The sequence below is a fragment of the Falco biarmicus genome, chromosome 16, assembly GCF_023638135.1.
Source record: "Falco biarmicus isolate bFalBia1 chromosome 16, bFalBia1.pri, whole genome shotgun sequence".
Lineage (NCBI taxonomy): Eukaryota > Metazoa > Chordata > Aves > Falconiformes > Falconidae > Falco > Falco biarmicus.
The window spans coordinates 1,394,542-1,408,378 of NC_079303.1; the positions used below are offsets into that span (position 1 = coordinate 1,394,542).

The 13,837-nt window shown below is 40.4% G+C and overlaps 1 protein-coding gene across 4 annotated transcripts in view; it reads right to left on the bottom strand.

The window, feature by feature from the left end:
- CEPT1 (choline/ethanolamine phosphotransferase 1) overlaps positions 1-13,837 on the bottom strand; it is a 32,030-nt gene that overhangs the window by 5,541 nt on the left and 12,652 nt on the right. For 3 of the 4 annotated variants that reach the window (XM_056362090.1, XM_056362088.1, XM_056362092.1), the window contains exon 5: positions 3,174-3,258. In XM_056362090.1, coding sequence (XP_056218065.1) covers positions 3,174-3,258 — 85 coding nt within the window. Of the gene's footprint in view, positions 1-3,173; positions 3,259-11,159; positions 11,245-13,837 lie in introns of all 4 variants that reach the window. The other variant, XM_056362089.1, reaches the window with a different exon arrangement.

The following is a 13,837-nucleotide window of genomic DNA, read 5'->3' on the forward strand; positions in this document are numbered from 1 at the left end:
TTTTTGCTTCCACGAATAGCTGCATCAGTGATAGGTATCACAGTGCACTTACCTGGCAGAAACAACTAACAGGAAACAAAGCTACATACAGAAATTCAGCAGAGGAAAGCCAAAGGAGACATATAAAAAGGCCAGCGCCTGCTAAATTGTTTTGCATACAAAATGGAAGCAGCAAGGCCAAAAGTTGGAAGCAGCAAAGGCAAGCAAATATCACAGGGGTGAGGGAATGCCCTGAGTAGAGGGAGAGAGGAAAATCTTCCTACAAAATGGCACTGCAGCCCCAGACTTCTCAAATAAAAGGACACTACAGGGCAAGCCACAAGACCTCCTTGTCTGGTATTCCATAGATCACTGCAGTCCATGCAATTATTCTGACCGGTAATTGCACAGGTTTCACAGAAGTCAGGTGTGTGCAGAACTTCAGAAGACACTGTCAATAATGCAGAAAAGTATCACAAGCCAAACGTTTTGCAAGCAAATTACGTTCTCTGTTAAACCCCTTGTCACTGACTACAAGAGAGGCTGCTTGGCACAGCAAGCTTCTGAATACAGGCACATCCTGGTAGAGGGAGCATTCCAGCTTTGGGGAAAAACAACACGTGTGTGTTAATAAAAACAAGTGGCAGCAGGCAAAGAAGGGATTAACAGTGCCAGAGCCTGGATTAAAGTCAGTCCGGAGTCACTTGCCAGAACAATAATGTCAGGTCTCTGGACTAGATGCCACCAGAGTTTTGTGCAGCATTAATTGGGATTTTGAAAAAATACATATATAACTGGGAAACAGCTAAGGGCTCATGCAAGCAGCATGTAAGAGACAATGCATCTCTAAGTGGACTAAGACACTTCCTCAAGAAGCTCCTTGGCTAGCTCCATCACAAATACCACCGCCAGCTGGGCAGCTGAGTCCAGGAGTCTCCGCACAAACTGGATCCCAGCTGCAGTTGAAAGCTGTGTCTATATGCACTTCAGTCACACTGCAAGAAGAGTAACAACTCATAGCTGGCCAAAACCAAGCTTGCTTTGTACTCGTGAAGCATTTATGCTTTTAAAGATGACATCGTGAAATAAAACTCAAGCAAATGGAGCGTTTTTCTCACTTCAAACAGAAAAAAACCCTCTATATAATCAAAGCATCCAACAACTTGCACCTAAGCTTTCTCACTTTACTCACATTTTCCAAACGAGGATCACAGCTGCAGTTGTACTCACCATCCACCAGAAATTACCAAGCTCCAGAAGCCTTGCAGAAGAGCATTTTAACACACTTTAAAGAGAATCTACACTGACAGAAAGAAGGAAGCCAATACAGGTACACACCATTTCGGGGGGGGGGGGGGGGGGGGGGGGGAGGGGCAGAAAAAAAGCTAATGGAAGCAACAATTGACAAAATACATCATTCTGCATTTAGCCTGTTCAGATTGTTACGCTTTTTGCGTGTTAGCATAAGAAAGTGGAATGTTTGAGTTCACAACCACATTTTATTCCATTATTTTTCCCCCCAGATAGAAACAAACCAAAAAATAACAAACCACCAATTTTGATGTCACAAAACATTAAAGGATTGGGGAAGGGGGGTAGGGTAAGGAAGGGCTGTGTGATATATTTTGCTCTGCAAGTAGCAAATAACATTTATCTCTAAACACAAAATCTCACACACTGAATGAAAAATCTCTCATTATTATAGGAAACCTGATCAAGTTTGTAGAAATGCCTCCATTAATCCAACAAAATAGCTTAATCTTTTGGAAGCAACTGGACCAAATGCTGCTGCAACCCAGAACTTCTAACAGGTTTCACGATTTTGCTGAAAAGGGTTATTTAATAGGTTATTTAAAAGAGTTATTGATTTAAGTTATTAAATAACAGGAAAAAGAGTAATTTCTAAGTGCCTGTAAACACCACCTTGCACTTAATTGTACCAGAGGTTGCTGTCGCAGCATTTTTTGCCCCTTTTTTAAAAAAAAAAAAAAAAAAAGGGAAAAGCTAACAGAGCATGAATTGGGAAATCCCCATTTGTAATGCAGAATAGCAGCTGCATGGGGATGTTGGCCACGCTGATCTCTCTGGAAAAGTTTGGTACCAATAAGCTGACTTGTAGCCTCATTTTTTTTAGAATTAATTCTATCCACACTCATTGTCTTAAGACAGCATTTCCTTTGCAGTTTACATCATTAATTGGGGGGTGGTTGTAAGCCTGAAAGCACATGTAGCAAAATTGGGGTAGCCAAAGTTAGCTCCTTTTCCTAGAGACTCTCTACAGTGTTAGAGGGTTCATTTCTCCAGTTACACGAAGCTGATTAGAAATTAATTTATTATTATTCAATTTAGGGTGACATGTTTTAGTGATTTTTTGGCCATCTCTTGGTTTTATTGCAAATCAATATTTCTTTATCCACCTTAAGAATTTATCAAGTACACAAAAAAAGATCAATAGTCTGGAAGGAAAACCTTCCAGGAAATCAATGCTTTAGATGTTTCTTCCAGAAATGTGGTGATCTTTTTTATTATTAATATATGCACACATATGCTTTTCTCTGGCTAATGCCATTTTGATAGCCCAATGTGGTTTTGGTAATGCAAATATAAAGTCAACTCATGACAGCCCTTAAACTGCCAGCTGACATGGCCTCATAAACCTATGTAACACCTGCAGGATCTACATACAGCCAGCTTGCTTAATTAGGATGATCTTTGCTCAAAAAAAAGTGACTTTTTTCCCCCTCCCCATACAGATAGGAGTTGTCAGCCATATCCAGGCCAAATTATCTACTGATGGTTACCAACTGCTCTCCAAAAGCTTCCCCCATATCCTCAATCCAATTTAGTACTCCTCCGTTGCTGATCTAGCTTGCTGCATGAGGCTCAGCCAAGTTTTGGCCGGCTCTCTCAAAGGAAGCTGGGCTGCTCTGAAGGTACATTTAACTTTGTGCAACCTTTGATAGCTCTCTACCTGCAAACACAAGATACAGAATAACAGCTTGTTTCAGTAACACTGATAAAATCAGAATGCACAGTTATTGCCATGTGACTTATACGCCAAAACATGTATTGCCATTTATGAGGAAAAGGGAGACTTCCCCTCACAAATTAACCTGTGCTACTATATACAGGCAGTTCTTCCAGGGGTCTATCAGTCTATAAAAAGGATAAAATAAGAACATGAACAAAATTACCAGAGATTGCCAAAAAGGTGGTCCTCCAATCACTGCCAGTAAATGCATGATTATTATGAAGATTTGTACTTCAGTCACATCAATTCTGATTAGGTACAAAAAGCCAAAAAAAGCAAAATTATTGAAAGCAATTTCAAGTCAGTTATTTGCAAGCTCAGCAGCTCTCCTCTATCATGCACAGTATAGAAACTCCAAAACACTGAGGAAAAGAAGAGACAAAATTTATAGATACTTTAGAAAGCAAAAATATATTTTAGTTTTATTATTAAAATTAAGGCCCGTGCCGTGCTATATGTTTTGGTTTATTTCACAGTGCAATAAAAATCCATTTTGTCAAGAGGAACAGTTGGAACTCTGAACTGCCCACTGCCAGCTGCAGAAATAAACATTCAGTTTTAACCTGGCCCACCAAAAAAAAAGAATTTATTTCAGACAACAAAATTCAGGGGAAATATTTTTAATCCCTATTTTTTTAATATGAATAGTCTCTCTGAATAGCATCAAACTTTAAACAGCAAAACAAATCCCTGAAGAGTTTATGCAAATGTATACAGTAGTCAGCTGCACTGCTGAAGGTTACACAACTCTGTCCCCAGCATGCAGCAAGAAGAAAAACCATTCCTGGTTCTAGCGTAGCTAGTGTAGTTTGTAGAAGGGTAAGAAGGAAAGGCTTGTAGAAAAAGACTGAATTTAAGACTTGGTTTTAAAGGGCATGCAAAAGTCTTGGAGCTAGCAAGAAGGAAGAATGGCTATACAAACCAGTTCCAGAAATAGAAGTAAAGAAAAATACAAGCGAAACAAAAGAGGATGGACTTGCTGGTGTATTCCGTGAAGCCATGTAACACTAACTCATACTGAAGTATTGTGCCAAAAAGAATCCTTCGAGTCAGTGTGAAGTATTTATGGCATATTGCTTATCACTGATTATACAGTTCTATCTAGAAAGACTCAAAACAGCTTCTTGGGAATACATGCTGTGCTGTTACAAAGACACTCTTGATACCAACTGCATTGGCGCCGTGGAATAACGGTTCAGGGGTGGGTTTTTTGTCTGTCTGCTTTAAATGCGCTACAAGACCATATAATTAGAGTTTAATATCAGATCAGTGTGCTACCTCAAGTTCTCTACAGCCTTTTCTCCAGTTTTGGAATGGATCCTCTCAATTGAGAGCCTCCAGTCTGGCCAAAACCATAATTTTGTTTCAGCAGCAGATCAATACTTACAAGGTATAGTTATGAGGCTGCATCTAATTTCCTCGTAGAACATCACCCAAAGCACAGGAAAGCAGAAGGGCCACGGTACATGGCATTCAGTGCAATCTCTTATTTTACTACAGATTCTCTGCATGGCGGCTGCTGCTTGCAGCAGGCTGCAACAACGCTGCAGCCACCTCCCACTGTGCAACCTCACCTTCCCATCAGCCAGGCGACTTTCTGAACAACCCCCGAAGCGCAGGGCACGTGCCGATTCTGCTGTCGACCGCAGGCAAACAGGATACGAGGCACCCAGCCCCCGACTATTGCAAAGCACCACTGCTCCCCCCTTACAAAGTAAGCGAGCAGCGGAGCAGCAGAAGGGAGCATAAAGGATAAAGATGGAGAGCAGCAATACCCACAAACTGGCCAAACTCTCAGCGTATAATGGGGAAGTTTAGCCAAGGTTGTCAGAAGAAATCTAGAGCAGACGACAGTTTCCTTTACATGCCTTGGCTTTGCAGATTTTCTTTTCACTACACCAAATGTGGAGACACAAGATACACAGGAAATAGCCTCAGGTGTCCTCCTGTACTCTCATTTGTTCAATAACAATCCTGCCTGGGCAATCGGAACTGGCTTGGAGAAAAAATTAATTTCCAAAAAGAGGAAAGAATGTTCTATAAAAATTCACATTTTCAGTCCCCATACAAACAAATTAAGCCATTGAGCTACCTTGCAAAAGAAAATAAAACATTCAGCCATGCAAAAAGAGAAATAGCATCTGATTAAATGCAAATTGCTTCCTCCTAGCTTTTGGAGTCAGCATGGAAACGTGTTTTCAACGTGTCCAAATGAGGAAGGGCTGAAGCAGCACTCTGAACCCACACAGGTTAAACAGGAACGCGTTTTAGCCTGTTTCACTACCACTGTCAAATGACCTAAAAGAACATAAAGCAACTGAGAAAGCTCACAGAAACAGTGACTAATAACTAACGTAAGTAACCCAAATTTAGAGCTTTCCTTGGACAGTAAACCAGGTTTCTTTTGGCACCAGTAATCTTGAAGCAAAATAAAGTAAGGTCATATACTTAAAAAAAAAAATTCAGATCATAAAAGACAAGATATTCTGAAAGACAGTGTCTTACACAAAACCAAGCACTAAACCAAATCCATGGAACCAGTGCAGGGATCCAGGTCAGGGAGAACAGCATTATCTTCTTTACACAGGCATGGTACAACCTTTGCTCCATTGCCTGTAGCTCTGCTCTCCCCAACTCAAATAAAAATGGCATCAGGCAGCTGGAAAGGTTCAGCAATGAACTGCAAGTATATTTGGTTAAAAACTCCTCCCTGACTTATTATAAGAATCTCATATTGCAGAACAAATAGCAGTCTTAACTTCAACGCTACATAGAGAAGATTGTTAACATCAAAGGGCTCCTTAAGACAGAAGACAAAGGCACAAAACCAACCGAGGAAAAACTAAACACCTAGACTGTCACCTAATTAAAGCGCAAGTTCTTTAATACCAAGGATGAAAAAGGACTGTGAACTTCCTACACTCATTAAAACCACTGTTAGATGACTTAGACACGCTTGACACCAGTAGAGTACATGCCCGATTCTGGCACTATCCAGTAATATTTTTTTGCAGTATGTCAAATGGCCACTACTTAATTTAAGAATACAGGAATCCAGACAGGCAGCTCCTCAAAGCCTGACCAAAGGAAACAACATTTGGAAACAGAAGCTGGGTGAAAGGGAAAAGCAGCACACTGTTCCTCTCTTCATTTATCTTGAATTTAAAAAGACTGTGCAACTACAGCATAAACTGGACTAAATCCATGTTGCTGCTAAAAGGAGCAGTCATCCCAGCTTCTATGAAGACCTACCACTTTCTCCCCCCAAAACCCACCTGCTCGGTCCCACTTTCTCCCCTGTGGCAGCACTACAGTCTCAAGCCATCACCTGGGTCGGAAAACTGCCTTAGCTAAAATAACCCAACCAAAAAAAAGGTTCCCGTTCCAGTTCCTAGCGCATCAGCTTTCCTTATCCATTCGATGTGGCCTCACAGATGATGGCAGCACGACGCAGAGGGCAGCGGCACGGCCGGGCTGCCTCGTCTGGCAGCTGAACAAAATCTGCTGAGACACTGCGACTGGGCAGCTACAGACCTGGGGGATGAGGGAGGAACAGGAGGAATAAATGGGAATGAGTTAAGGCAGCGGACTGCTACCAGTGTTCATAAAAGTCCTAACCAGCCCTTAAAATGTTAACAATAACATAGCTGAAAGAGTGCAATTAGAAAACAAAGCAGCAGTGCTTTTGACAAGATACTGAGCAAAGGTAATGCATGGCACCACCTGGAAAGCATTAATCACGCAGTCTAGAGGGCATTCATTCCTACACTTTAATCATTAACTCGTATTCTATTAATTGCTTCAAGGCAAAACGTGCTAGTAATAAAAAGATCCATAAATTGCCTCAGTCACCATATTGTTTTTAAACTCTGGTAGAACTGGGAAGGTGCCTAATAAAATGACCAGGCAAAAGCAGGGCTGTAGGGAAAGTGGCTTGCTCAGTTTGGATGTAGATCAACTAAAGCCTTTCTGTACTCCCCACACTGCTCTTCTGAGGGAAAACACATATAGCTTGCTTCAGTGGTTAAGGATATTATTTGCAAAGCAGGGTGATAACGCTCCTGCCTGAATACTGCGTAAACAGTACTGTATTTTTTCCACATAAAGTTCCATTGCACATTGAAGTGCCTCTTCCCATGATAAGGACTACAGAAAATGCAAACTGGAGTAGTGGATCATCTGCCAGCTAGTAGTAACAAAATATTTTAACTTCAATGAAAAAGATAGGCCCTACAAGGAAAAAAACCCACAGCACTGGGAAACGAAAAATGGGAAAAGGCCTGTGGTACTGCAGATCCCCCCCAACCCCCAATTCAGTTACTGCACACAACCAGTTCTGGTGCCATAAGCAAACCTGTAGGAAAGCAAAGACATTTCAAAGCAAGAAGGGAATTGGCAAGTTCAGAGTCTGATTCTATTTTCTCCTTGTGTTTGTATTTATTTACTCTTTTAAATGCTACAGTGGACATCCTAAGCTCTTTCCATTTGTTTCTTCTAACAGCATGACTTCTGCAGCTCAAGCAAGGGGGTTTCTTAAAGACTCTTAACTGAGATATTTTCAGCAATCACTTGAGCCACACTTCCCCTAACCCCATAGGTTTTTTGCCCGATGTTTCCTGACAAATTGAGTCATGTCAGCATTGCCCAAACAGTTTATGTTGCCAGAATGATGCAGAGCCACAGTGCACAATATGTAGCGGATCCCCGATAGCTATGAAATGAAGAAAATGAAACAAACCATTTCCCCCAGGACATGCCCACACTTCAACAGATGGACATAAAGCTATTGTAACAGTTCCTCAACAGACACAAAGCAGTCCAGTTCCAAAGATCACTTCTTCAAATAAACTTTTTCATCTTCTAGAAAATAAACAGAAGACCCTGATTCAAGTTTTTAAGATCACCAGGAACACTCAGGCAAAGAACCAACGAACAAAGATCAGACACTGAAGACAAAGCAACAAAGAACTTTTGTTGTCTCAATATTTTAACAAACTAAACATGCGGAGACAGAACATCTAATTGCAAAGCTGAGAAAAACATTGAAAATGACCCTGAAAAAATAAGGATTCTGCAGCAAACTGATGTTAGGAAAGAACAATAAACAGCAGCTCTGCAGAACTGAAGATAGCAAGCAGGGACTAGGTCAACCAATGTCAACACTGCACCAGCCACCTGTGTGAACTAAAGGCTGTAAACAAGAATATCTAGGGGTGTTAATTCAAATAAAGTCATGGAAGCATAAAAGTTGTGCGGTTTTAAATGCACATATAATCCCTCGCTCCCTGCCTACCTAAATTCACAAGACAGCAGAATGCCTACGAGGCTTCAAAGGACATTCTGAAGTTCTTGCAGGAAGACCGACATGGATTTTACTGTGCAGGCTTCAACACATTTTACTCTGCCTTTCCTTGTCGTGACAAACTTCAACGCAGATTACTTGCTAGTTTTCAAACTACTGTACAGTTTTCTGACATAATAGGAGATTACCAGGAAGACTATTATTTTAACATTTCCTTTCCTATAAAAGCCTGAGTATTGCCCAGATTCATCTTAAAGACCTTTATTCACAATTCCTTGATATGGTTGTGCTAAACTGTATTAAAACTGCCCAATTCTGGTCTCTAAAAAAAGCACCAAAGTGTGAGGTAAAACATTACAACAAAAGTCACCTTCCAGCAGTACGAGTACCGAAGGGTGACACTGCAGAGCTGCAGGGAGGCAGGGCTGAAGCTCTTCAGAATTCTGCACATTTACACTGCAAGTTAGAGTAAACCTGTTTTAACTTGATTCCCCAAATCCTGTTGTTTTCCATTGTTTAAAGCCAGCAGGTTCTTCTAAATAATTTCTCCATAGGCTAAAGGCATAAGCAAACTTCATTAACAGTTTAAGACATTTTTTTCTCCTCCTTGATGAATAAAAAGCCTTACTGCCCAGCACACACAAGTACAAGGTTTACCCGTGTTGCAAGCACTGTAAGCTATTTCACTTCTGTATTTTGCCAGATCATGTAGTATTTGAGAGGGCTACATTATTATACCTTCTCATTACAAATGTTTATCACATCTAACAGCTTTCAGATGAAAAAGAACAGCATGAATACACACTTCCTGTAGCTTATCCATCTCAGATGGTGCAATACTGAAACAAAAATCTCTACCATCTGACCTCAAACTGTGTAAAATAAGTGTGATGCTTTGTGTGTTCTCAGTAAATGGCTTAGAAGCAGCAGTATCTTCACTTATTAGAGACTAAAACAGATGCCAGATGGCATCTGAAACTACGTACGTGAGAATTTTAGAAGTTGATTAAGTCTACGCTGTAATTCAGTATGCCTAAAAACTGATTAAAACTAGTGTATATGAGTGGACTTGTCACAAGCAAGCACTTGGCATGCTGTTACTGGAGCAAAAGTCACAAAATGGCCTGCCTGGCTCGTCCACTACACACACCACTCCTACCAAGCACTGCATTTATTTGCGAAACAAACTCCTTCTTGAATGGCAAAGGCATCCTTTCCAAGGGTGGAGACCACAGGTAGAGTCTGTACAGACTGACACCTTGTGCTGGTTTTGGCTGGGAGAGAGTCCATTGCCACAACTCCATCAGCTCCAGGTCACCTGTGCAGAGAATCAGACCTCCCTCTCCTCCAACAGCCAGCCATCTGTCCTCATCCATTTTAAACAACTCGCTGTCCTTACAGAATTAAAGTTGCTTCCTCTTGCAGAACTATCATACCAAGGGGTGATTTCAGAAGTCTCTCAGTGTTTGGTACTAAGGGATTTCTTTTCGCCCTAAGTGACTCCTTGGGCAGAGTCATAATGCTGTTATCACAACAAGCTAAAATCTTGATTAAGCTCTTCCTTCCCTCAAGTTATTGCTTGCTACATTACCATTTCCTGAGATTAAGTATTTCCAGCCTTTCATAGACTGTCAACAAAGTATTTAAAAATCATGTCATCTGACTACCTTCAGAGCATGCCTAACTGGCACTTGGCTTAAACTGTCAGATGCAGCCACTGGATACACATACAGCATGATTTAGCAGACTGCTGATATTGTTTGATCTAAAGTAGAGCTGCTAATTAAGGACTAACAGCCTTGTGAAAGCAGAGATTGGGCTGAACCACTACATGAAAAAAACAAATCAGTGCAATTTACATCAATGCAAGTTTAACAAAGGGTATGTAAACAAACAACAAAAAAAAATCTGGTTTATTTCAAATCTGATGCAATTTTAAGAAGGCTATCAAAAAGCTATTCTTCTATCCTCAAATATTTCAAAGGAAAGTCATGGCTAATACGCCAGGCAACTGTGAAATTTCAAGGAACTCAACTTGCTTACTTTCAATGTCACCATTTTATTGGCAGTGGTGGGGCAACCCCCACCACCACTATACACTGTATTAAAAAAAGCTGAAATAAGGAAGAGAAAGTCCTTTCTAAAGGCAGTAAACCAGAGCAGAGAAGGATATATTTAGCACAGACATAAGGAAAAGCATTTTGATAATGAAGACAACCAGGAAATGAAGTTCCTTAACAATGAAGCTACAAGCACAGTTAAGTGACTGGACTACACAGATGAAGTGGCATAGTTCAAACCTGGTGTTTTTAACCACTAACTGGTGACTTTTATGCTATTGCATATTGCTATTGCTATTAAATTATTGTTTAAATGCTATTGCACGGCATACAGTTCCCTGAACTAGCCAAGAAATTCTTTTTTTCTGGTGGAAAAGTATTTAAACAGCAATAACAAAAAAGTTTCTACAGCTTTAAACAGCTGTTCCGACAAAATTATTCTACACCCACACTTACAGAGCTGCTTCCACAACCCTGGTTAGCTTTTAGGTGAAGCCAGAACCGTGACAAAATAAAAATAAGTGTTTAAAGCAAACTCTTTTTAACTGGCAGTATTTGCTTTGTTTTCAAGTCAAACACAATGCTTTCAAGAAAGATTATTTCCAGCCAGATTGGATTTTTACTGCTCATTCACATTTCCCAAACATTTTCCCCCTGGTATTAAAGCACTTGTGAAATACCCTTAGACAGATGCTTTTCATATACCAGTTACTACGTGCATGACAAAGGCGCTGTGTCTGCTTAGTCCATGCCATGGTTTGCCAGGTAGCGTTAGCGTTCACTTTACCGTGTAGTTCCAGAACCAGGGTCCCAGAGATCCTGTGAGAAGCTGGATTGCTATTGTACAGAGCATAGACTCCGTAACATCAAATCTACGTACGAGGGAAAGAAACATTTCAAAACATTTTCCTGAGCACTTCAGTTATATGGAGCCATTAGAACGGATCTTCAGTCACAGCACAAAGAATAAAGTCCAGAAAACTAAGGGTGCAGCACTGAGACAATTTAAAGGGTAAGTCAGAGGAAGGGGATTAATGACCACGATAAAAATGAGAGTATTAATGAGTTAAAAATATTGTAACCCACATACTTTTTTTTAATGCATTTAAAATCCCATTCAGAGCTTCTGCAATTTACAGTACCACTGCAACACATGGGCAAACAATCATTGGTGTGTGCATGAGGAAACAAAATGAACTTCCTTGCTCCAAGTCACAGCAAATAAAATTCATGACCAAACATAATCCAGGACCTCTCATCCTCCCTACCCTATGTTCAGATCTCCAGATAACACTGAATATATTAATTTGTCATCTAGAGATGCTACTGCGTATTTTTTGTAGAGCAGACTGCGTCTTCAGTTCACCACCTCCCTCTGCTCACACGACTCCTTGGCTTCTTGGCAAATAATGCTGAAAAGAGTCATGTGAGCTCTGGACCCCTACTCAGCAGTAACTGAACTCCGTCCTGTATATATTTATTTTTCACCCAACAGAAAGGGATGAAAAAACATGCTGTAGCCAACAGAGATACAACTACCACACATAGTCCTTATAGAAGTGGTATAAATCTGCACTTTACCGTAACTATAAAATATTTTAAAGTGTGATCAAATTAAACTACATTAAACCATCTAGTAACATGCCAATTGATTAAAAAGGTACATCAAGGAAACAAGAGTTCATTGTGATCACACTGACAGAGATTAAGAAGTGCAGTTATGACAGGCAGTCCTGTGCTTGATGAGAGGTTACACTGAATTTCAGCCTGATAAGCATTGTCAGTTGAATTATCACAGCACATAATACGGTATACAGTTAGAAAAGGTAAGATTTGGTATTTTAGGGAATAAAGGAAGCGAAAGTCACATATACAAACACCACAGCTAACTCTGGTACTTTTGAACAGCTGCAGTTTCTCTTCCTTTTTTTCCTACGTCACTCAGTGATATTTGTAATCCAGACATGGATTCATTTTTTAAACATTATCTGGGAAAGCTTAAGAAGGGGCCGTTGACCTCAGCATGTGCTTAACTCTATTTAGATGTTGGCAGTGACAAGTCTTATTTTGTACGCTGCCTGCTCTGCAAGTTCCCTTGTCAAGCTGGTGAGAGCCTTGAGCCAATTAACACACAATTGATTAGTCATGCATCCAGAATATACTCTTGTCAGTGCTAATTTATTAAGCATTTTCCACTGGCAATTCTTAAGAGATCCTGTTTGATTAAACTAGCCATTAGACCTTACAAAGGCCACCACTGAATCAAGTTGCAGAGTTTAGAGACAGCTGCAGTCAATTCGCTCCTTGCCCAGCATCGTGAGCCGAAAGGATTCAGTTCGGAGTTGGGAGATTTCCTGAGCAAGTGAACCAAGAACAACAGGAAACAGGTACTTACACTGAAGATGGCTCTGAAATCAAGTCAATCACTAGAAATACAGCTTCTTGTTAATATTCTGTGCAGCTAAGGGGGGCCTTTCTGTCCCATCCTCCCCCCTTCCCCACATACAGAATTCCTTGTAGGAGTCCCATATAGCAAAACATAGTAGAAAAGAAAAACACTCTTGCCTCATCAGAAAATAGAAGTTACGAGGCTGGAAAATTCAAGGGGGTATGTCTACTATTTAATACTCTGTGTAGCAGCACTCTGGTCTGAGAAATGATGATTCTTCCATCTGTTTTATCTGTATCTACTAAGCATGCAAGTGGGATTACTCAGGCTGGGCAATGAACTATGAATCTGAGCATGAGACAAAGGATTGTTTTCTTAAGGGAACCACTGCAACAAGAGAAGAATGTTCATCATCACAACACAAGAGAAAAAAAGGTTAGAAGTCACATGCTAGAAGTCCAAATGCTTAGTTTTAAATTATTACAGAGTTTAATCTTAACTCATTCTAACCCAGCATTTTCACTTGGACAGGACATAATGAAATACAAATAACATGAATAAAGCAAACTGTACAGAGGAATGAATGAATTAAAAATATTTCCAGCTACAGGAAATTCATGTTGAAGTAAAAATAATATTAAAAATGAGCCTGTCCTTTCCTTGTTCTAATACACTTATATCAATATGTAAATTTTTCCTTTTGCTGCTCACTCATGTACGTGAAAAGTTGTACAGGTCAGACAACAGCCACATGCTTCACCTCATTACATTGAAGTTCACTATTTCACAGGGCAGTAAGAACATCTTTCAATGATAAAGGCAAAACAATCATCAGCAGCAGCATCTCTGCACATGACCACCGGGTTTCTGGCTTAAAACACTGGTAAGGGACTTGTGAGAGGGAAAAGGAAGAGGATGATCACGTGGAAAACCTCCCACACCATTTACATCAGCCCTCAGCAATTTCAGCTGTATGTATGAGTGCTGTAGCAAGGCACTTATACATATTTATGCGATGCACACCAAGCACTACAGAGAAGCTGGCAGGTGGCAATGAGTGACTGAAGTGCACAGAA